Genomic DNA, 24749 nt, shown 5'->3' with positions numbered 1-24749 from the left:
GTTTCAGTATAAGGAAATTAAACCACAAGAGAGAAGATGAAGAAAAGAGACAAGTGATGAATGCAAACTCAGAGAACTGGAGCAATGCTAGCCGCAACAAAATTTACTTGTACACCTTCCAGCGATTAGAAGTTCTAAAAGCTAACTTGACTAAATAATGTACAATGACATACAGGTTTATAAACATTGATTGAGCCATTAATACAACATTCACTGTACAAGAGAGCAACTGCAGTTTCTACAAAACTTCTTCAATTGCATTTAGCAGCTCGCAAACAATAATGGCCATGTTGAGTTCCATATTCTACAGGCAGCGAAGAAAGAAGTCAGAGCGTAGCCATGATACCACTGATCCCACTTAGAGTTGGCCCAACCTCTCCTGCCAACCAGGAGCATTATTAGAAACTTGCACATTGTAAATACCACGAAGCTTATGCATCTAGAAACACAACAAAGCACTCCCCCACCTAACCACCACCACCACTCAAAAGATAAATACACAATATTGATCAAGATATCTAATATTTCGAGATAATAAAAATTTCACTGCTCACCCATACACAGAAAGAGAATAATTGAAGGAAAGATATTACAATACAACATAACAACAACAATATACGCAGTGTAATCCCACAAGTGGGATCTGGGGAAGGTAGTATGTACGCAGCCCTTACCTTTAGAGAGACTGTTTTCAAAAGACCCTCGGCTCAAGGAAAGCATAATCACAGCAGATTTAAAAAGAAAAGCAATAACCACAACCAGAAAATAAGATATCTGAAGCCAAAGAAACAAGTAGTAATAGAAATCTAAGAATAGGAAGTACTAGTACTACGGGTATGGAAAAGCAAAGGGAAAGATATTACGAGACAAAGATAAATTGGCTAGTTCTCAATACTAAATTAAGAAATTCAATTGGCGGTCATTAAAGAATACAAAGAAAGAATTTATAATTTACAAGATACGATCTATCTGGATCTAAAGTATCAATTCCAACAAATATTGAACTTAAAAAAAATCTTGATTTCGATTTGTTATTTGTTAAATTCAGTATCCAGGAGACACTGGATGAAGCTATCAGCTCAAATAATTGTCATAAAATGAGAACGGGAAAGGTAAACGCAAGGGGGGAAAAAACTTGGTTCAGGTATAGCAATATTAATTTGTCATATCAGCAAATCAATTAACAGATACCCCCCCCCCCTTCCCCCACCAACACACAGACAGACAGAAAGATGGGTGATCAATTATCAATCTGACAAGTTGCAGAAGAAATAACACCTCTCAAATGTGAAGTGCACAGCAGCAGAACAAGAGAATCAACATATAAATGCATTTAACAGCACAATAAGCAGATAGCAGTCACACCTGAAGCATCTGCATCAACTTTGGATGTTGTTCTAATAGCTGGCAGAGTTTGTCACGGTCACTCAAGAGAGACTGCAATGATGGATAATTATCAAAATCAACTAGATAACCATCTGATACAAGTACAACTAATACTCTACACTTAGGACACAATTACTAAAATTTAAATGAACCCGTTCAACAAAACTAATATTTCTACTACTAAATAACTAATATTCTTTTAAGAAAATCCCTTTGGAGTCTAATTATAGCAAGATATTCTAATGGTGATTGTGCATTATATTCATAATATACGAAATATATGAACGTATATCAATCATATTATTGTGTTATCCCATCATCCAAAATCTATAATTTCCTCAACTTTTTTTCATTACAAAAATATAAGTACAAATATGGGCTTTAACAGGCATTTTTCTTATGAAAGAAAGACATTACAGTTGATCCAATTAGCTAATGAACTTTATAATTATTTCTAACTTCCCCTAATTTGCAGTCTCCTAATAATATCAATTATAAAGAGTTGAGTTGATTGCCACAAACGCAATGTGACACGCAAGCCAGTGTACAGTAAGTACCTGAATAGCTTCTGGAGATTTAAAAAACTCTTGTAATGACATCCCAGAATCTTGTTGCTGGGTGACACTATCACCATGAAGCTGTGGAACTTGAGCGAGAGAATGTTCTATTTGTTGCGGTTGTAATGAATGCGAGACATTCTCCTGTTGTTGGGTCTGGTAGTATACATGAGCTGGAGAAACTTGGGCTTGATGCAACACCTGTGGTGACTGCATTTGCATTTGCATGTGCAGGGGGCTTTGTAGCAAAGGACCACTTTGCTCTGACTGGGGTGAAGCTGGAACAAGTGGCCTAAGATGCTGTTGTGGAGGACGAGGAAGTTGAGGGGGCTGGAGTGGCTGCAGCTGGGTGATAGATGGTATAGAGTGAATGGCAGGAGGATGCTGAGAGATACTAGGGAGCTTTTCAGCGTGATATGGAACCGAGCTACTTCCATAAAGACTGACAGGCACTGATCCAGGCCTATTGAATAGCAAGGGTGGTGCTAATGGAGGTGGAGGATAAGATGTCAGGATAGGACCAGATGCTGAAAGGTTACCTGGTCGAACATCACTTGAATGTGCAAGAGAGGTCTGCTGAAGCTCATTAGTTCCAACACTTTGATTATAAAATTGGGACTGGGAAGTTGGATTTTTTAATGAGGATAAATTAGAAAGGCTAATTGCATATGGCGGGGGCGTCGGAGGAAGTGGTGGAAGAGGCCTAACAGACCCTCCAGGTGAAGAAAGGGATGTCCGTCCAAACTTTGAATCTCGCAAAGGACTGGATATCATAGAGGCTGAAGCCCCAGTTGATAAGTACTCAGCTTGAACCTGTTATAGAGAAAAACATCATATTTTAGTCAACTACTACTACTACTAATAATAATAATAATAATAATAGAAGTAGCAGTAGTAGACTAGTAGGAGCAGCAATAACAATAATAATTACTAATAAAAATAAGAAACACAAATATTGCATCTTTTCCTCACATGGAAGCCTGGTGGTAAATGTGGCTGGACATCTATCATAGAGCTAACAAATGGAGAAGATTGGCTTATACGATCTGCACTTTGAGACAACATGGGTGACATGGTCACAGGAGGTGGAGTTGGTGGTAATGGTGGCTGCAATTTCTGGTCAAAATATCCTTGAGAACCAATGGTTTGAGGAGTTACTCCACTTTTCTGTACAGTGGCTCTAGAGTAGAAGTTAGGTGGCATTCGAGAATCAACAGCTGCATGTACAGATGATGGAGAAGCCCTTGTAAACGCAGAAGCACCTACGCCAGAACTAACTGCTGCTGCAGGAGAAGCGAACCCAGTGGAGGTTTTGGGTGGGAAATTCTTCATATCCTCGTACTGATCACTGAATTTTCTATCCGAAGAAACACTAGGTTCTCGAGCCAACGGCAGCTCAGGACGAGAAACTGACATCCTCGAAGAAAATTCACTTTGGGTATTTTCATCAGCATTTGAAGCCACCGGTGTACCCAGCTGAGAAAACTGACTAGTTTCATTCACTTCGCTTTCTGTCTCTTCAACAATTGACCGGGGAGAGTTTTGTTCAACAACTACAGATGAAGGTTGATGTAGATTATCATCTGGCTGGGGAAAAGGCAGTTTATCATCAGGTTCTGATTCCTCTGCATCAAATACGATATCTATTCCCTGGAGATCATCATCAGGATCAGGCTTCAAATGACGAGATTTACTTGACTTCTCTGCCTCTGTTTTGTTTTCAGGTAGAGCTGCTTTCTCTTGTGCAGCAGCCGAATCAGAAACCATCATCCCTGAAGGATTTTGGCGTTCCCTTTGCCGAGCCATGAATTCATCCACATGAATAGACGGTGGTCTCCCACTAGTAGATCCTATTCGCGGGACTGCTATTACATTAGGATTATTAGATCCATCCGCACTTCTTTCCCTTGCAACATAGTCATCCACGTGCATAGAAGGAGGCCTGCTCGTGTTTGGCTTGCGCTGGCGGAAAGTATCCCTACGAGTAGGACCTGAAGGGACAATGGTAGGTATAGATCCCCGTGGGAATGCACCCTGTATGGCGTTCTCAGCAGAGGTACCATCTCCCCTGGAGCGCCTACTATTTGGCCCTTCCATTGAGGAGATCTTCCTTTTACCAGTAAGACCTGACTGCGTCAACCTATCACGCAAATTTTCAGGGCACTCCCACAAAAACTTGACTCCAAATTCATTTAAGTCATAATCCTCGATCCTTTCAGTACCACCATCTACAATGGAGTATATCTTTGAGGAACATGGAGTACCAGCTGGTGAAGGGGAAATAATACTGCTCGTTATGTCGTCTGCCTCAACTGTGCCGGTAGGTTTGTGCAGCAGAAGCATTAATGATCTTGCTGAATCCTTGATCTGTCCCATAAAAATCCAGTTACATACATTTGGAGGTAACAATTAGAACAAACCATCCACAGGAAAGGAAAGTATACCTGGTCCAAAGAAGTCTTGTCCAATCCAGGCAAGAAGGAACTGTCACTTGCCTTCAACAAATTAACAAGCTCCTCTATAGATTCAATGGTCCCCTCAACAAGCCCGTCCATGGCGACATTGCCATTTTCAAAACCAAAGAGGTACTTGATTGCAGCAACCCTCTCCAAGTTCACCCTAAAGAATTAACAATATTTAAGAACAAAATGCAAACCAAATTACAGGAAAAGTTGGTCAACAGTGACATCTCATGCAAAGCTTAACAGGTCATGTTGCCGATTTTAACTAACAACATTTGTCCGCATAGGATAACAAATCAAGTTAGGGTCAGTTATATGGATCCTCATTGTCCAGTTGCTATATTTAAGGTCATCTCAGTTCTATGTTATATAAAATAAAATTAAGAAAAAACTATAACAAAAAGAAAAAACATTCTTTAGCACTAGGAGTTCTCAATGGCGTATAAATTTCTAACAAGACAAAAGACCCATAGCAAATATTGGACCTAAATTAAATATTATGCTAACATGACTAAAGCTTAACCCCAACTAATATGTATCGCCTATATAAAGATCTTTTCTCTTCAATTATCTCTCATTTTTTGCCAAGTCTATATGGACTTTAAGATATTGCAGGTCTTTCGAGACAACTTCCTTCCATGTGATTTAAGGTTTACAATGATAAACATGCATCTAGAAGGATTTGAACTGTAGCCATGCACCAGAGAAACAGGTGGAAATTTCACTTAACCAAGCACCCGCAGTCCCCAGCATACAAAATGTAAAAATAGTACATGAACAAACGGACCTTTCCCCATCCATGCAGAAGGACAAGGCACCCGAGGATAATGTCCCAATGCTCTGAACGGTATAAGCTGGTGGAATATCCTTTGAAGCAGTTGTGCTTAACAGAGTTTCCCAGCAACATAGCAATGGAGGATGCTCCTTCCAGTCAAGATTGAAATCACGGTTTAGATCATTTTCAAATTGTTTCTCAAATTCCTGATCCTCAATGTTAGAGGACTGAACATGCTGACAAAGTGAAAGCAGAGCATCTTTTCCCTTGGCCGATGACCACAATAATCTCAAAGCTGACAGGCAGGAAAGCAATTCCTTTCCAGCAGGAAGGACCTGATACGTTTATCCAGGAGAAGGAAGTAAAGTCAGAAGATTCACGAATGAGCAAAAGAAAGCAAGAAATATACTTGTTAACTTACATTCAAAAAAGAAAGCAAGAAAAGTACTTGTCGGGTCACATCATCTTAAAAAACTAGTTGGGGACAAGAATACTAATTATATTTTACATGGGCTGAGTTCCGAATACTAACACAGGTTGGGGACACCCATAACAAACCAGTTATATTTTACATGGGCTGAGTTCCGAATGACATAACAAGGATTCCTACAGAATAAGTTGTGATTATTGGAAACCAATCGCAAAGCCAAAAAAAAATTCGTAAGATAATAAGATCCCCAAGGCCAAAATATTATCCTCTAAAAGTTTGTTCGAAGAGGACGCTCATCAAGAATATATGTGGAAAATGGCTGGCCTAGGAAAATCAGTTTTTGAGGGTTTGGCTATGCACAACGGTTGATATCATTTGATACAAGTGCAGGTGGTGCGTTCGACCCGGGGTGTGTGTGTGTGTGTGTGTGTGTGTGTGTGTGTGTTACTTGGTGATTGCTGTACAAGAGTAAGATATTGTCTACTTTGCTAGGACTGTGGAAACAAGTTATATAGAGCAGGAGTAGAGACCTGAGCTGACAACGGATTGCGCCTTTAAAAAGCCTATTCTGTTTTCTTTATCTGTTACACATTTCCCATGTATTAACATAACCAAACACCATAAATGAAGTCTAAATTTCCCTTTTTAATTCAGGACGCGTGTACGTGTCTCCTCACTTCCCTATTTTATTTGGAAAATATGCAAATATTTCCGACTTGGATACCTATTAAATGGAGGATTTTTTTTAATTTTCATTTGGTATAGAAAGAGATGGATACTGTTAAAGAGGTTTACCCATCAAATTTGGGCTGGCTTCAAAATATTCATAATCAACCAAATAATTTTGGTCAAACCTCAAAATTTTATTTTTCTTCTCCTCGAGCACAGCAAATATCCATGGCACCTGCTGGTTCTTCTACCACCAAACTTTAAGATAAACCTTCACCTCTCCTGGAGTGTGCAGTGATCATGGATCTCCCACCTCATCCAAAATATTTCCCCCTAATCTATCTCTCTTTTTCTTTATATATATGTGAGGCATATTTACGATAGAAAAATGAAGGGAAAGAGATGCTTGTTGGAGATATGGTATTAAATATCTGGGGGATGCTTACAAAATATACTAACAGTTTCTTATCAGTTTCTATTCGAGAACACTACACCCCTTCCATTATTCTTTGTACTCCGTCTTATAATACCTTTTGCTCCAACTTGGAGCTTACATCTAAAGGCTTAAATCTGAATCTTATTTACCTTCTTTGTTTTCCCCCAATCCTTAACCCCCCTCCTTTAGGAATCAGAAATAGAACAGTCTGCAACCATTACTATAAAGTCTTGCAAATTTTGAAAATAAAAACAGAAAATTTGAAAATATAATAGTGTGAGAATGAAAAAAAGAAAGTTCGTCAACCAAAAAGACCCTGTATCAATATATCAACCTAAATAGAGTCATACCAGCAGAATCAAGATTTTCAACTAGAAAAAAAAAAAGCAACTATTAGTACTAGTTCTGTGGTCGAAATGCTTTAATTTTCCCAAAGGACCGAGGAAGGAGCAAATACTATAATGCATTAATTACAAAGCGAAATAAATTGCAAGAAAACTAAAACTGATGGTCCCCATCCAGCCCAATCAAACAAGAGAAAAGGAAGAAAATGTCAGTGTTCCCTCACTATTAGATACAGTGCAACATAACCTACAAATCAAAATCCAAATAGTGCATAAACCACAGTTTCATATAGATGCACAGCTGCCCATGAGTACAACATCTAAGCCATAAACAAAACAGATAACAAAGAAGGAAATACCTTGCAAAATCTAAGGAGCAATGACAAAAGCAAGCAACGTTCTTCAGAAGTCATATCTTCAAGGATGTGTCTGGAAATTACAACAAGCACACTAGAAACATAAGCATCAACAGAAAGAGCTAAACAAGAAACCAGATTGCTGTACATGCAACCCTAGCTAACCTCTCAACTATTCCTGGGGTTAGCGGAGAAGCCCTGCACTCACTAGTTAGTCGAATAGACTTGAATACAGGGGCACACCAACTAAGAAGTGAAAACCCTTTCTGAGCTGACTGTTTCGCATCAAAGCTAGCAGCAGCTGAACACTTTTCAAGAACCTTCATTAGCACCTGAAGGCCACCCTCCTTCAAGAATAATCGCTGATGAACACAAGAAATGTGGTAAGCATATAACATTCAGCTGCTTCGTAACAGAGACATATGTAAAACTATTAAAGCAGATTCAATTTATTGTGAATGCAGACACCTTTCCATGTGGGTGCTCTAGCAGTAGAGACAGAAAGGAGAGCAACTGCTGAACCTGAAAGAAAACGGTTTGCAATCATAAGAAAACAAGTTGAAGTTCACAGCCTGGAAAAAATCAGAAACAACATTGTTGCCAAGACGCATGTAAAGACGGAAAGTAATATGACCTTGTAAGAATCCAAATCAGACAATGGCAATTTTTCAGAAAGACGATCACAAATCCACAATATCATTGGCCGTAGAAGTACTGAATCATTATCAGCGCTTATAGATGCAATACGAATAATGAACACTCGAAGCATGTCTTGGATGACCACCAATGTCTGATAAAATTGCACCTTGATCATTAGACAAATTGCAGATCAAGGATAATGAAAATATTCATTCTCAAAAAAAAAGGATAAATGGAAATTTTCTCCGCGCTGCCCACTGAACCACTCAAGCCAGACATAATAATAAAAGGAAAACTAAGGACTGACAAATAATTACATACACTGGCAGAGCAATAGAGAATAATCTGAGCAATTTTGCTCAAGTGCGGGTTCAACTGCGCAAGCAGCTTCTCCCGGAACCCAGCCTGCAAGAACCAATTAATCTCCTTCTCCTTCTTAGGCCCTAATAACGTCCTCACAGCCAAGGTTCTAAGGACACTCAATGTGGGTGTTCCATTTTCCCAGAGCCAGACACCTTCCTCTGCGAATAAGTCGTTCTTGAATGTGCATATATGATCCAGAGAAGAGATAATCAGTTTGCAGTCAGGTTCAAATATGACATATCAAGGAAAAAAAATGAATATCAAACTTGCTGCTCGAATCCGAGTTATCAAGCGTCACATACCAATAAGCAAAGCAGACTACAGATTTCCTTGGGACCTAACGCCAATACTGAAGTTGCATGAAGACTATCTAGGAGGAAATGAAAAAGGCCAGGGGTCCAACCATAAACTGGCCAACATGCTAGTGCAGAAACAAGAAGATGGCAAGCAGCTTGAAACCCAAGTGCAAAACTGGGGTTAGGATAGGATACATCTGCTGCACAGGCGGCCAACTTTGGACTGCAATAAAGGAATAGAAATAGTTAAATAAAGTAAGAAGGAGAAACTAGGTGAAAAGAATTGCTGGAACTTAGATGAAAGTGTAAGACGTTTCCTTACCTCACTTCTCTGTGCAACTGTAGAAGAGCATTTACTAGTTTAGTATTCCTATGCTGCTCCTTAGCTTCCTACAAGTTGAGTAAGAAAACAACTTGCCTCTGTCAAGAATATGTTGTGCAATGCAGAACTTGGGAAAAGATAAATGATCATCTAGCTTATAAAAAGGTAACCACCAAACCACAAATGTGCAGAAAAAGGGATGCTGCTCATAGAATTAGATCTAACAGTACTATAGACAGCAATTATCCCAAACATCCTGTAACACTTCTGCATTAGAATTGGCAGGAGCTGAACTCTAATTGTCCTAATATAAGCCCCCACTAATAGTTTATGAAGGATGGAGATGTCCTTGTTTGAAGACATAAATACAGCAATGTCCTCGCAAGGTCGACCAAGTTTCGATGAGGAACCGAAGAGATAATGCGCAAGCATTTGAAGACCAGCACGGGAGAAAGCAACTTGAAAATATAACAGCAAGTACTTTTTCCCCTAAAATAGTCACTACAAACCTTTAGCTTCTGCAACAGATTAATCAACAGCACCAGACAGGGAATTAGCAAATCAAGGAGGGTCTGTTCACGATTACGTTCCAGTAGTAAATCCGAAGTCGAATTGCATTCTGTACCCTCATCAACTAGGTAATCTGCTCAAGGAAAAATAGAAACACGAAAATATTGTAATGTATGACAACATATACTTTCTGAAGTCAGGAAAAACAGATAGTAAAATAGAGAAGGGAATTGATGATAGATGTCACAATTAAATAAAAGCAGAATATTCATGAGAAAGGATTTCCTAAGTTTGATCTTCCTACATGGCCCTTCAAGAATGAAATCCATAGAGCATTAGGGTCAAACTGACAGACATCTGTCAGAAACAGAAGCTCCAAAACATGCCCGTTTACTACCATCAAATAAGAAAAGCATATAATTTGCATATTAATATGATTTGAACAATAGAGCTGACAAATAAACTGGATGAGTTCTTTTGTTTTTCTGGGACTCTGCTCACAGTGGAAGAGAATTGGGGGAACTGCAATCTAATATTTTCTACAGATGCACTGTGTTAAGACCATGTGAAGCTTGGTCCTGTTCACGTGTCACTGCATAATGAGGAGCGACTCCAAAAATAGATTTAAGATCCATATTTTCTACTGTCCCTTCAAGACGTCAGATAAACTTGGAATGATAAAGAGAAGATTAATATGACCTTTTCTTATGAACTAAGTAGAATCATTGAATGGCGTCAAGAAGGTGGAAAAAAAGATTAATATGACACTTGGAGTAAGGATGATAGACACAAACCGAAAAATGGTCCATACTTTTTTGACAATCAAGAAAGATCTAAATTCTCTACTGGACACCATCCCCTCTCAACAAAGCATGGACAATATCCAGGAATGACTGGTGCATCCACACGTTCCACTATCTTTTTCTTTTGGCATAAGGGAGTACCAATCCTCTCCCCAGTTCCATGGTAAGATCAACTACCAAGTGTTTGAGGGAGGAAGGTAAAGGTAGGAGAAGAGAGCATCTTCACCAATAAACACTTCCAACATTATTTTCCCTTTTGGATACTTGATGGGTCATCGGCCAGTCTTCAATTATTTGGCCATCATACTCCTGACCATTCGATAAAGGAAAAACAACCGAAAGAGAAATGAAGAGTAGGATTACCAAAAACTAAAACCACTGCAAACCTTCTCTTTCCCCTTGTCAATATTTCTCTCCCATAGTTTCCATCTCACAACCACTCAAACCAATATCCCACCTATCTCCCTCCCCAACTCCACAAGGCAATGGTGGCTTTTCTCACTTCCCCATTGGTGACTCAAACTAAAATCTCGAGGTTGGACGTAGAGGGTTGTCCTTTCGGGTAGACTATCTCTCAATTTTCTACATTAGCCATATATGGGCTTAACCGTAAACTTAGCTTGCAAGCCTTAAACGATTTCCCGAATTTAATTACTCATGCTTGAAAACAATGTAATAGTAGTGTGACATTATATCCATTATGATAGGAGATATATCCAATTATCCAAAGCCGAAGTTGATAACAAGTTCAGCGTGAAGAAGAAAGCTATTGCGACTAGCCCCGTGGCTGAATTCAAGGGCCAAAGGTTGAGGCACTTATGACTTAGGCCAAAGGTTCAAGCCCTACGCCATGCCAACTAAGCCTGTTATTTAAGTGGAGAAGGTTAGAGGGGCAGGCCCATTATCCCCGAGTTTCAAAGGCTTCGGTTGGTCCTAATGGTTGGACCCAAACGGATTCCTCGGTCGTCCGAGAAAAAGCAAGATACCGCAACTAGAAAAGCCAAGAAGATTGCCAATAATCCTAACAATCCTATGAGGCCTGCCAGCAATTTCTTCGTCTTCATGAAGGAGTTCAGGAAGCAGTAAAAGGGGAAGCATCCAGAACTACACATCTATTTCGTCTGCTGGCAGACGCTGCAAACAGATTGCTGTGAAAGTTCCTTAGTCCTTAGATAGCAAAGGCAGAAAAAAGGAAAGGCCAAATGCGGCAAGACTCCAGGATTAAAACAAATGACAGGCTGGTGGAGCTGCTGAAGAAGAGGATTTGACAAGTCGTGGTCTGATGTTAACAACCAGGAACTACGAAGAGGGAAGTCGAGAGGAAGAGGAGATAATGACGAAGGAGTTCTAGTTGGTGAGGAGATTGATGGTAAATTTTATATAGCATCTTAGGAATTCTCTCTTTTTCAAGTAACCTTTCCAAATAATTGTTTTATTTAATGAAGGTGGTGTTCGGGCTAGCTTTCAGGCGCCTTGACTATTCAGAGGCGTATGTAGTGTTATAGTACCGAGTTCATCTGAACCCAGTACTTTCAACGCGGAGTATAAATTTAGTACAAAAAATCACTAAAATTGCAGCACATAGTGGATCTGAACCCATAGGCCATAACTTTTAAAAAATAATAGGTTCAATACTAAGAACTTTAAATGTTGAACCCATAGAGTTTAAATCATAGATGCACCATCTCGACTATTCCACCAAGTACCTACTACCTCCCACCAGCACAGATATCGGGTAACTCTGTCAACCAAGACTTAGGTAGATGGAAGTCACCTAGTATTTTTTGCCTCCGCTAAGGATTGAGGCCGGCAGAGACTCAAATCATCTTAGCAAATACTTGTCCTTTTTATTTCTATTTTTGTTGGTTTCCAAGGGTCCAGTTGAGAGAAGGAAAAGAAGAAAAGATAATCAAAAGAGCTCTCTTAAAAGTTCAAATGCTTTATGTACCTTTTTTTCTCTTATAGCTACTTTCTTGACATCAAAATATAGCATTAAATCCAAAAAGATATACACATCCTTTTGAGCTCTACTAAGATTGATCATGAAACCCCACTCTTAAAGGCAATGTATGCGCACACAAGCTAACTTTAGGTATGCAGTTAGTTCTCAAGCAATTCCTTTGAATCTCAGGTGCGGCCTTAGGGAGCTTGTTTTGGCAGCTACTCTCTTATAGTTATGTGTCTTGTTTCCGAGTTCTAGTTCAAGAAAGGGCAGGATGGGACTCACGAGGGCTGAGGGAGGGTTGGGGGAGCCTTCCCCGGGGAAAACCTAATAAGACTCATTCTAATACTTGAGTTCAAGAGTCCATATCAAGACTGATTATGAAGTTGCACTATATGAGACTATAGAAGTCCTTGTACCGCACCCAAGGGTGTAGCCTAGCAGCCAATGAAGCTAGACTGGACCATAGAAGATCAGACCCAATCCTAGTAGAGACAAAAAAAGTTAAGTGATCTCTTTCAATCTAAGTCTTGAAAGACCGATTTATCTAATCCCTATGCTGATGGGAAATAGCAGGTACTCAATGAATTAATTGAGTTGCACACTGATTGACCTGGACACCACTATTACCCAAAAGAAGTTCGTATATCAAATGTTTTAACCAAATTAACACGAAAAAACTCCAAGCAACACAAAGAAAGCACAAAATACTTAATTTGATTAAACAATGTAAACCTTCTGCTTTCATAAGAGAAGTTGATACTTCATTCCAAAGCATAACCAATTCATTAAACAGATTATGTGCATCATAAACCTAGGCTCTACTGATTGGGGTTTTTACTAGTGTTCCATATCACAAAACATAGTCGAACATTTATTTTATTCTCTTTTTCTTTTGTATTTTCGGATAATTTCAGTGTGTGATAGAATGTGATGTCTCGAGTACGTAATGAAAACTTTTACATCCAATATGGAGTCAGAAGTTAGGGAAAGCAATATGAAGCTGCCGAAGTATAGCTGAATCTTATAGTTCAAGCAAACATAATGGTTGGAAAAACTGACCGTATATGTTTGAGGACCTCTCAAGCATGAGCCTGCAGTTGATTAAAACTGCATGGATAACCATGACTGCACCTTCATCATAAAGAGCAGCAGTGACAGCCTTCACCAACAAACAACAATATTACGGATGAGTTTTTCCTAATGACATGTAATATGATCAGAATGACACCGCTATAATGTCATACCGAATTATCGGAAATAAACGCCAAAATTCGAAATGCTGTCGTCAGCTGAACAACAGATGAGTCACGAAGAACAACACCAGGAAAATCCTTCTCGGTGATGCGTTTCCCAAGCATATTCTCTATGATATTACCATCAGCACAGGAAGAATCCTCAATGACATTATCAACGTCCATGCCATCAGATGCCAAAAGACTTGTTGAGGCCATGTGAGCATCTCCTCCAGAAGCTAAGATAGCTGTATATCGTAAAAGACCAATTGCTCCACTCCTGTGGTACACCACACTAGCATCAATCCAGTCCAAAAGTCTTGCAGGAGCATCTTTTTTGCTGGATCCTGGGGAGGAGGAATGTAAGACTCTATGAAGTTCTTTAGCATGTCCAATCCAAGCCCCCAGAGAAGATGCAGTTGAGTCCGAAACAATGACCTCAAAAATCTCAGCAGTAGAGTGAAAGATAGCAAGGTTCAAGGGTGAAGCTCCTAAAAAATCAAGAAGTTAATAGACATGAGGTGAACACTTTGAAAATTCAATGTAATCAGCATAAAGTAGCATCAATTCCAGTCTTTCCCTTTTTTAAAAAAGTAAAGTAGCATCAGTTCCATTTTTCCTTGAGGTGAAAATTGTTCTAAATGGAGTTCTCAAGTACCACTATTTGGGGCAACTGGATCCGATTCCCTGACTGAGTGAAGTATCCCAATTAAAGCTGAAAGAGCCTACACAAGACAAAAGAAATTCCAGGTCATGAAAATATAATACCAGAGATGGGCAAACGCATATCACTCGACGCTAGGAAAAACTTGTTTTTAGAGTTTCAAAATGAAGCACTAAATGATACGCTATAGATATTAAGGTTAACGATAATAACTGCGTTAGCCAGTAAAACTCACACATGAAGCTTTTGAAACATTTCCACCTTTTATTAGATTGATGCAGAATAAGAGCCTATTACCTCTGGGAAATGAACCAGAGCCAACAAAGCCTGGCGCCCACAATCAGATCTGAAGAACATCTCAAAAGCATTAGTCAAAAGGCTGAGAGATTGTAAACCTTCAGCATAAAATAAAAAAAAAAGTTCCTACCTGGCAAGACCACAAAGCTGCCATACTACCCACAACAAATCTTCAGAGTTTGGTCTTGATGTCGTTAAACGGTCTATGGCATTAATCTGCGACATGTACAAGAGGAAATATAGTTGATTACTGGAGATAAAATATAAACAAAGAATTTTGAGGAATGAGGAGAAGATTTGTTTCGTTGCTTTCTTTCTTGTCTCTATAACGCAGAAGGGTTTAGAGGAACAGAGAAACAAGGAACATATTGATTTCAACAATAACCAGAACTCACTGCCTTCAAATGCATCTCAATGATCAGTGCAACTTCACGTGGGTGACAAAAGAAACCCTTGGAGATTAGGACAGATGCATGTCGAAGGGAAATGGAGTCTTCCTTCTTCCAATTATCAACACCCTTTAAGGCATGAATTATTGTAGTGGCAACTTCAAGGTCGCGACCAAGGAAAATCAACCCTGAAAATAGAATAAGTGTACATAACAAAAGATTTTGAGGTTTTTGAAGAAACACTGCCACAGAACTGAGTTAAAAAAACCAAACCTATCAACTAATATAAATCAAACCTGAGCGAGTAGAAAGAAGAGAAAGAACAATGGCCTGAAAGTATGATACAATATCCACAAACAAGTCCACCGTGCAGGCTGTGTCAGACCATAAAGCAGAAGATGACAACAGAGCAACAGACAAAGGGAGGAAACCCCTTTCCTGCACAAGAAGAAGGAAAAAAAGAACAACGATTTGACAAAATTAATTATCAATACAAAATTTTATTAACAAGAAGGGCAATGAACAAGATTTTCAGGAAAATCAAAGAAAGGTAAGAGCAAAAGTAAACATAACCCAACAGAGTGATCCCAGCGGCAACCTCAACCTCAGAGGGATAGCGTTCACGATAACTCTATGAATGACTTCAATATGGAACTCGGTAAATAAGTCTGAATTTCATCTGTTTGGTTTTTGTCTTCTTTTTTTTCTTTTTCTTTTTTTTTGGAAAAAAGGAACTAGATTTGTACATATTATATTTCTGGACTTCAATCTTAACCTGCCATAGGCCAAAAGCTTGATCATTTCAAATCTTAACCCCATAATTTTCTAGCTTTGTAAATACTGTGATGATCAATGATTAATCAGGCAGCAAAAAAATGCTTAAATATACTTGAAAGACCGGTAAATGAAGTCACAACAACATCAAAATAACCACCAGATGGACAAAAAAAGAGAGTTCAGCCTTAGCTAATTATATGGTATTAATATAACTGATCACAAACAATAATGTTTTGTCTCAAAAGAACAAATTTTACATGTATAAAGATCAGAGTTCGCACAACTTGCACAGAGCATGATTAGTCGATTTACATTCATTCTTTGGTCTGGGTAGTTAAACTGTTTCAATTGTTGACGAAACCATTATGGATCTAGAAAGAAATTCTAGACCACTGATATTGGTTATTAAAAAATGACATTTCAATTCCTTAACCCATCCGGAAAAAAATAGCAAATGACATTGCCCTAAGAATGACGAATTATGAAGCTTATAAAGAAAATGAGGTAACTGAATCAATTCCAGGGTTGCCAAAAAATGAATTGATACCATGATGGTCAGATATAGAGAAGTTTTATTAATCCCAATAACGTAAGTGAACTGAAAATGCTTATATTACCAACCAGTTTGAAGTTTGAACAAACTTGTATGAGAACTATCACCCAAAACTCTATTTTGATAAGTGAGAACAAAAAATTAAAACTAACAGAATCATTCACATTGCTAGCCGCTTCTGTCTTTTTAGGATGAAGGATTAAGACAAATAGGCAAAATAGTCATAGGTCACAGCAACCACGGATTAATGCCTATGTCTATTTATAACCGCCATCATTCAGGACCAGGGAAGCCAAAAGAAATAATCCAGCCAAAAATTGTTCTATTTTCTGAAAGAGTTCATAAGGGAACCATCTTTTGCTGTCATGGAGTAGATCTGTTTTTACAAATTTCTTAACTAGGCAATTGGCCAGATGAGGACCTAAGATCAGAGCATGCAGCAAAATCAAGCAATGGATCTAAGAAAGTCAACTCTGAGGCACAACTTTTTTCTATTTTTGACTAGGCATTCAAGATGTCTAGAAGTAAAAATCTTCCTTTACGGTCCCAAATTCTTCGCTGAGTTACTAAAAATGTTTAACCAAAATACGGGGAGACAGAGGCATAGATACCACTTCTTGACCACTAAGAGTTGGTTAAAATATACCTTCAGAAGGGAAAGCAAATGCTGATCCATGTCATTGTTAGAAAAGCAACAACTTGACTGAGTTATCAAGTTACTGGTTGAATTATATGATAATTGTCCAGTATCACCAAGAACCAAAGATTTACTTGCACAAGCCACCAGAGAAGGATCTTCAATTGGGCCAGAGGAATTTATTAATTTCTGCACCAATACTTGTCACAAAAATGGATGATAAACCAACTATAATACCACAATAAACAGGTAACGACAGGAAACCCAAGATGTACAAAATGTAACGAAAATTTTAACTGACCAAGAAGTTCTTGAGTTGAAGTTTAGCATTGGCAAGTATATCCATGGTGGCACTTGTAGCCTGACCAGAGCCAGAAAGACCTCCCAGGACAGACAATATGGAGCACTATTAAGAAGTGAAAGAAAAAGAGAGTTTGTATGAATATGTTTATCGAGTTTACAACAAGACATAAAGGAGGGCATTAACAAAATGATGTACCTCATATCTGGAAGCAACTTCATAAAACCGCAATCGATGAAGTATATAAGTAGCAAGAGAGGCTACATCATGCCGCTGATTGTGCAATAACAACTTCAACAATTGATTGTATCGCTCACTAGTACCAGAAGGTATATTTTCATCCTCACGAGGCCACCATCCAAGGAAACCTTCGCAGCCAACTGAATGACGAGTTGCCTGTTCAATAACTCCAAGGTGCAGCAATTTGAGAGCACTAGAGTTCTGCAAGCTACTAACAAAACAATAACCAAGCTGCTCCATGCCACCACAGTTAACAAAATGATAGCAGCTTTCTCTTGCCGAAGACACTAAAAGAGCCAGCGTCAAACAGAGAACCATGTTCTCTCTCTGAAAGGAGAAATCAAAATCAGAACCACATTACAAAATTCACACATGAAAACTAGACACATTTAGAAAAAGAAGAGACATGAAACATCTAGCTATATTATAATGAGGATATGATATCATAAGTACACACACAAGCTAGATATCCAATCACCTTTGAAAGCTCATGATGAACAGCATCTCCAGTATTACTGCCAAATTTGAAGTAGTGGCTTAAGGAGTCCAGCAGTTGCTTTGGAGCAGCAGTTTCATTCTCAGATTCCAACAACATAGCATCTGCTACAAATTCAGCAGACTGGTCCCCAGCTTGAAAAATAAAGCTATCATGCATCTCCAGGAGCTCCTTTTTGGCTTCAGCAATTGCAAGTTGAACTTCTTGATTATAAACCAACTTATCCAGCCCAAGTTGCTCTTGCATCGTAATCATAGAAGGAAAGCAAGGAGTTGCATAGATTGAGGCCACTGATAACAAGGATGTAAGAACCCTATTTTTCACGAGTCCAAATTTTGGTGATTCCAACATTTTAAGGATAAGTTGTAAAAACTGCCTGAGCTCGAGAGGAATATCCTGAGGAATATTTTTTAGAGATAATGATTTCAAAGAAGACAATATTTGCTCAGTCGACAGATTATTTGGACGCAATGCAGGCGGGAGGTCTTCAAGGTCCCCTTCAACAACACTAATAGTATTGGCCAAAGAGCCATCTAAATCAACATCTATGTTGAATTGGCCAAGATCTTCGGTGGTGTTTCCATACACAACCAGGCTAAGGCTTCGATAGCTGCCTCGTACAACCAAATGATTGGTTACAATTGCCTGCACAAGTCATATACATTTAACAAATAGCAAAATACGAAAGATTCTCATTTTTCTTTCCAGTTTAAACCTTTTAAAAGAGGTAAGAAGAGGAGGGCGAAACATGTGACAATAAAGACATATATAGGAATTCAAGGAGGAAAGAAAAGAGAGAAGTAACAATGGAAAATAAGTTCAGATTAGATCTGTCCAATTGAAGGCTTGAATGCACCATATACAGGAAATAGTAGTTGCCTATGATAGCATTAACACTCATAGAGCCCCATGAGTATGTTGCAAATAGAAAGAGGCCCTCAAAATGCATCTTTTTCCCATACGGGAGCAGAATGGGAACCACCTCACACGTAATAACAATAAGAAAAGGGTAAGAAACGATATAAAATGCTGTTCTCGAAACAGAACTGTTTTGTTTTCTTGCACAGGTATTTTGGTTTTTCAAATCCAAACAAGTTTTGTTTTGTTTTGGAAAACAAAACAGAACAATCAGAACACACATTCTCTCAGAATAATCCCAAATCCAATCACTGGTTAAAGACAAAACAAAACAGAAGAACATAACAAAACAAACTGTTTCCTAGTCCAAACACACCCAGAATTTCTGTAAGCCAGAAGCAAAGACAGTTATCACATTTCCCTACTGCTAGTGGACATTTAAGCCCGCCTCTTAATTATCGACAACAACAACATACTCAGTATAGTCTCACAAGTGGGGTCTGGGGAGGGTAGTGCGTACGCAGACCTTACCGCCTCATAATTATCAAAATAAAAAAATAAAAAATGGCGTCTTTTGTCTTATATTGGCCCTTGGTAATATGCCTTGGTGATGCCTAGAACTGCAATCTGCTTAAGCAGCTGCCTTGTTTGAAGAAATAGACAATTTTGGAGGATATTATACATATGTTTGTCTGGGCTTATTTGGCTGGAAAGAATTAGAAGGATGTTTCAGGGGAAGAATATGTCTTTGACTAGGCTCAGGTACATCTCTGTTCAATATTTATACTAGTCGACAGGTGAAGCAAGGATAAATATCCTATTTCCCACCATGAAATATGAAGCTTTTGGATGCATTAAGATCCAACAACTTTTAGCTCAATTCTTCCACAGTTATCGTTTTATATATCATGTCTTATATGGTTAGCACCCTTAGTGCTTCATCAATGAAATCTAAATATCAGAAAAATGTTTGTAACAATCCAATTCAAGCTGATCAAACTTAGAATATCATGAAATATACATGTTTTGGAACTTCTGAAAAGATTGGCTCTTGTTACTTTAAAATATTTAAAAACATTGTAGAAAACACATCTATTAAGTGAGAGATACCAAAACACAAGAGACGTTCACAAAACTTAACAGATACTGAGCCACAAGAAGATAACTGGCTTTGTTTGTTATTTTTGTGCATAAAGAGGAGCTTCAAAAGAGCTCGTTTAGGAGATATTTTAGCAAAACTGACCCTGATGGCTCATTCACCAAGTCATTGAGGAAAAAATGTTGCTTTTACGGCGATGAGATCAAAAGGAAAGCCATATTCTGTTTTTTGGGGGTGACAAATTAGTATTTCAATTGTCTTTCAGTTGGTACTGATCCGGACCAGTCTTACCTAGTCAACTTGGGAAAACTATTAGACCTTCATAAAAGAATACTACCACCTATTGACCTTTCCAATTTAGATAAGTACTCAGGAGAGACTGCAACAGCAGCTTTATGATCAATGAGTAACAACATACCAAATGTTATTCTCCACTTCTTTCTGCAAAGTCTCAACTACTGCAGATCAATTGCCAGAGGTTTTTAAGTGCCAGAGATCTAACCTTACAGCCCAAAAGGAGGAGGAGGAGGAAAAAGGAAGTGTGTGCACTCGGAACATTATTAGAGAGCTCATGGGTTAATATAATTCTTTCTCAATTTTATAGACGTAAAAGATTTTGGATATATGCCATAAAAGGTAAAATGTTCCATTTGGGAATTAATCAACAACACATCCCATTCAGGAAAAAAGCTAGTATTACAAGACAGCCTACAACAGAAACCACGACATTCAAATTATAACGGTGGAATACAGATTAAATTCCTCCAAATTCACTGTGGCTAGAATTGAGACAGCCAGTTATAAAGGGAAGCTTCAGTTGTAAAAGTAAAAAAGAACAAGCAAATGTACAGCAGGACATTATTAATGGCCACAAAATATGAATGTCCTAATGGATTTATTCAAACACAAAAGAGAATTTCTAAATGGAGTTGTCATACAAACAATAATTACTCCTGAAGAAAAGAAATGAAATAGAAAACTACTTTCTCCCATACACGCACAATGGCACAAGGGTTGCAAACAATGTGGATTAGCTCTTCGAACAATATCCTGAAAACTAACCATTTTCCAAGACCACAGTATGAATAAGACAAGAATTACGCAAATTTTACTTGATACCTCAACTTCAAGCACATTTGACGAAGAATGAGAATACAGGAAAGGTTGACATAGACGCCTAAACCTTGTCTCTCCCTCGCATTGGACAAAAACCTCCAAAGCAAATGAGGGTGGGGAAGTGGCCCTGAGCAAACCAAAAGGTATATCAAAACATACATCAAGAAGTATTCTCATATTCTGGGAGAAATAGATAAACTTATATAGAAGGGTCTAAAGGGGTATTCATAAGCCATAACAATCATGACAACACATACAAAACTCATTCAGTCATAATTTCATTTAGCTCCAGAAAAGCAAGATGATAACAAATTCAGAAGAAGATTATAAGCGTCTTCAACCAATAATGTGGTAAATTTGTCCCAACAGCATAAAAGCAGATTTATGGAGAGGATGTGGTATCTTTCAGGTTTGCTTTGTCTTCCAATCTAAAAACAAAGCGTCTGCTAAAGAAATAACAGATCCTATATAATCTGGCTGAGAAGTGCGATCATATCTTCCACTTAGAATATTACACTAGATTTGTTTTAGTTATGAAAAGCATTAAACTAGAATTATCCAAAATTTCTCCATGGGGACTGAAGGTTACTTTCTCTGTGACAAGGATAGAGCACTATGCCTACTTCAAGAGATCTAGTTCACTGACCTCCGAAGTAAATGTGAGACTTTTGTTATTAGTTGTATTGTTGCACAGAAAAATTGTTCTTTTTTCTGTGCACATCCTTACTAACAACGGTTTCTTTTATATGAAAGAGAAGATCATAAGCTTATCAGTCTTCGACACATAGGGTCTTCTTTTTGTTATTATATATAGGTGATTTCCCATAACAAAAACGCAGATCATGATATTAGACATTGGCTTCTCAGATCCATAGGGGAAAAATGTTTTCCGCTTGAACCAGCCGATCAGGTAAAGTTCTTTCCTCAATTTCCCTATTAAAAACTTCTTTTTTGAAAAATTACCCTAATAAAAACTAAGAACTGAGATGAAAACATTCTCTCTGCACTCACACACGCATCAAAGAAAGTAAAACATGTTCAAACGGACTCGGCAGAAAGATTTTTTGCTAATTTTAGTTTTCTATAACACTTAGTAAAAAGCTTCCACTTCACTCTTTAGTCGAGATGAACTCAAGTAAAAGCTTTTTTTTTAATAACCGTTGTGTTCTGGCCAGCTTGCGCGCCCCTCAACTAATTCCAAGAATACCTGCTACCTCTCACCAGCAACAGGTACCAGGTAATTCTATCCACAAGGCTTGAATGGATGGAAAAAAATCACATGGTGTTTTTGGCCTCCACTGGGATTTCAATCTGAGACCTCATGGTTCTTACTCACTTCATTGACCATTAGGCCACACCCTTGGGTGCAAAACTCAAGTAAAGTTATTCTCACAGTCATAGCCAAGAATGATACATGAGGAAGCCCTTCACTCTCCAGATTGCTAGAACACGGCACAAAACTTTTCAGAAGCAGTAAAAGACTTAATAAGGTAAACTGTATTTCCACTCAATATCCATAAAATATAATTACAACCTCCTCTATCTTGCATGGTAGATTCAACCAATTTCTTTAGAATGAAAAGTATCACATCCCTTCCATTAAAGTGAAGACCATGCACTGAGATTGAAGGCCATGATCTATTAAGTTCTCATCCAATAGGCTCTTCTTAAATCCATAGCCAAAGTCAGACATGAAGAGTGATATGCAAATCAGGCTGCTTATCAAATTCTTTTTAATAAGTAAGGTTGTTGATCAGTTAGAAGTTCCAAAACCACTGGAAAAGATACCTGGGAAAGTGACTTCCACCAACAATACTCCAAACATATAGATTTAAAAACTAACCATAAATATCCACTTTAAGACTCGTAATAAGAGAATACCTGAACTTGATATTACTACTAACTATCATCTATTTTTCTCTGTACCATTGTGATTAATAAGCAGCGGAATTTTTACGCCCAATTGTTCTTCCCTCCCAAAGTTCCCCACCTTCTTAATTTCTCTTACTCTCTGTCACAATTGGAAGTTTACCAGAGATGTTCGCTGGGGATTACCATCACTCTGCATGTACTTGTAAGCACACTTGGCCAAGACTCACCAGTGTCGAAACTGAGCAAGAGAAATTGCCCCCATGGACTGAAAACTCATGTAAATTTTGAGATTCTCCAATATACGTGATTGTACGTGTAGTCATCCACTCATCCAAAGTTCCACAGTCAAAGGATCTGCCAGTTTGAACAAACTTAATAAGTACAAGAAAGCACTTCTGAATAGGGATGTTAACAACTTCCTGGTGTGGAATCCCCGTCTTTGGAAACTACTCTCAAGTCTCAACTGCTGTTAACACTTCACAGAGCCCAGTCTGAGATTTTCAATTTCCTTTTGTAAGTACTTGAGCCTGTAACTACACCATTTCCACCCTATTCGGCTTCAAAGTTGAGAAGAACCAAGGCCTAAAACTTCAGCCTTCTGTTTATTATATTAACCCAGGCAAATATTTATATCTTAACAACTCTTTGACAAATATGCTCCTAAGATTTTCTAAACAATGTCACATCTCAGACAAATCCTTTTTGTCTTGCTTCTCTACGTCTCATTGTCAACAATGATAACCTAATTGGCTGATGGTCCCAAAAATACCTCATTCCATTGTAAGCATAATATATGGTTTATCAAAAAATTTAATGCGTTCTTTGAACATGTAAACCAACATTAATGCAATAAAACAGCAATAGCAACTATGACCTAGAAATTTTTGAATTCACACTTGGACTACAACTTAAATATAGCTTTGTGCAATGTTACTTCAAACTGCGGTAAATAATAAGCAAATATAAAAAGCAAACCATACCCCACAAGCTTGAGTGAAGAACAAGCAGAAGCGGCATTCTGTTCAAGAAACTCGCAAGCAGTGACTACGACCGGCTCTGCGAATAGCACCTGGCAAACACACGGACAATAGAGCAATGACATCAAAAAAATAAAAATAAACAATAAAAAACATCCACAACAAGAAAATAGACAATTGGAACAATATAACACAACAATTATCCACATAACAGCTTGTTTGGATGGTTGTTACGCATCGTTTCATAATGTATCGTATCGTACTGTATTGTACTGTATCGTTTGATAAATACATAGATTGTGTCGTTTGCCATCGTTTCATGATATCACGCACCAACAATATGAAGAATAAACTTGCAATATTATAAAGAAAAATTATGATACAAGGTAAAATTACTATATAAAAAAGTAGGGTAAATGATAAAATAAAATAATTTAATAATAATAAAGGGTGAGATTGAGAGAAAAAGACAAGTTAACGATGCGACCACACCAAATCAGTCGTTAGATAAAGTGACACATTTCGCCGTTATGTAACGATGGATTTAATTATACGATACAATAAAATTTAAGTAACAATCAAAACAAACATTGTATTTAAAGTAACAATACGATACGATACAATGGGTAACAACCATCCAAACAAGCTGTAACATAACCCTAGTGACTGGCAAAGAGGACAATAGTTACCTCGTCAACATACTCATCGAGTTGAGGGTGGACGAAAGTTTGGGCAAAGAGTACACAGGGTTCCGGTCGACCCATTCCTTGTATCCGCGTACTCCCGCCGGGAGAAGTTAACCCGAATGTTTAAATCTGAATCGTGTTTTGTTTGCTAGGGTTTTAAGACATTGAGGAAGAAGAAGATGCAAGGAGAAGCCGTCTGATTAAACCCAGAATAAGAAGACACTATTATCCCGCTACTAATAAGACTGGTCTACGATGTGCT

General features: G+C 38.2%; 1 protein-coding gene across 1 annotated transcript; it reads right to left on the bottom strand.

The window, feature by feature from the left end:
- Positions 1–37: 37 nt before the first annotated feature.
- Positions 38–24749, bottom strand: LOC107803234 (protein virilizer homolog). The gene is made up of 28 exons (XM_075255763.1): positions 24491–24749; positions 23805–23893; positions 20956–21079; positions 17862–18524; positions 17342–17710; positions 17144–17248; positions 16852–17031; positions 15172–15313; positions 14882–15063; positions 14617–14702; positions 14487–14535; positions 14184–14250; positions 13538–14016; positions 13353–13452; positions 9545–9678; positions 9036–9103; positions 8720–8936; positions 8376–8591; positions 8050–8205; positions 7884–7937; positions 7581–7777; positions 7419–7488; positions 5193–5515; positions 4388–4562; positions 2916–4310; positions 1944–2756; positions 1366–1437; positions 38–379 (listed from the first exon to the last, which is right to left on the bottom strand). Exons 1-28 carry the CDS (start codon positions 24563–24565, stop codon positions 359–361), a joined length of 6621 nt encoding a protein of 2206 aa, XP_075111864.1. The 5' UTR covers positions 24566–24749; the 3' UTR covers positions 38–358.

Source organism: Nicotiana tabacum, chromosome 6 (assembly GCF_000715075.1).
Source record: "Nicotiana tabacum cultivar K326 chromosome 6, ASM71507v2, whole genome shotgun sequence".
NCBI classification, from domain to species: Eukaryota; Viridiplantae; Streptophyta; class Magnoliopsida; order Solanales; family Solanaceae; genus Nicotiana; species Nicotiana tabacum.
This window is presented reverse-complemented; position numbering and strand designations above follow the sequence as displayed.

Coding starts and splice junctions, on each gene's coding strand:
- LOC107803234 (XM_075255763.1), bottom strand. CDS start 24,565: ATGGGTCGACCGGAACCCTGTGTACTCTTTGCCCAAACTTTCGTCCAC. Junction 14,703..14,881: donor TTGAGATGCATTTGAAGGCA/GTGAGTTCTGGT, acceptor TACATGTCGCAG/ATTAATGCCATAGACCGTTT. Junction 4,563..5,192: donor TTCTGCATGGATGGGGAAAG/GTCCGTTTGTTC, acceptor TTAATTCTTTAG/GGTGAACTTGGAGAGGGTTG.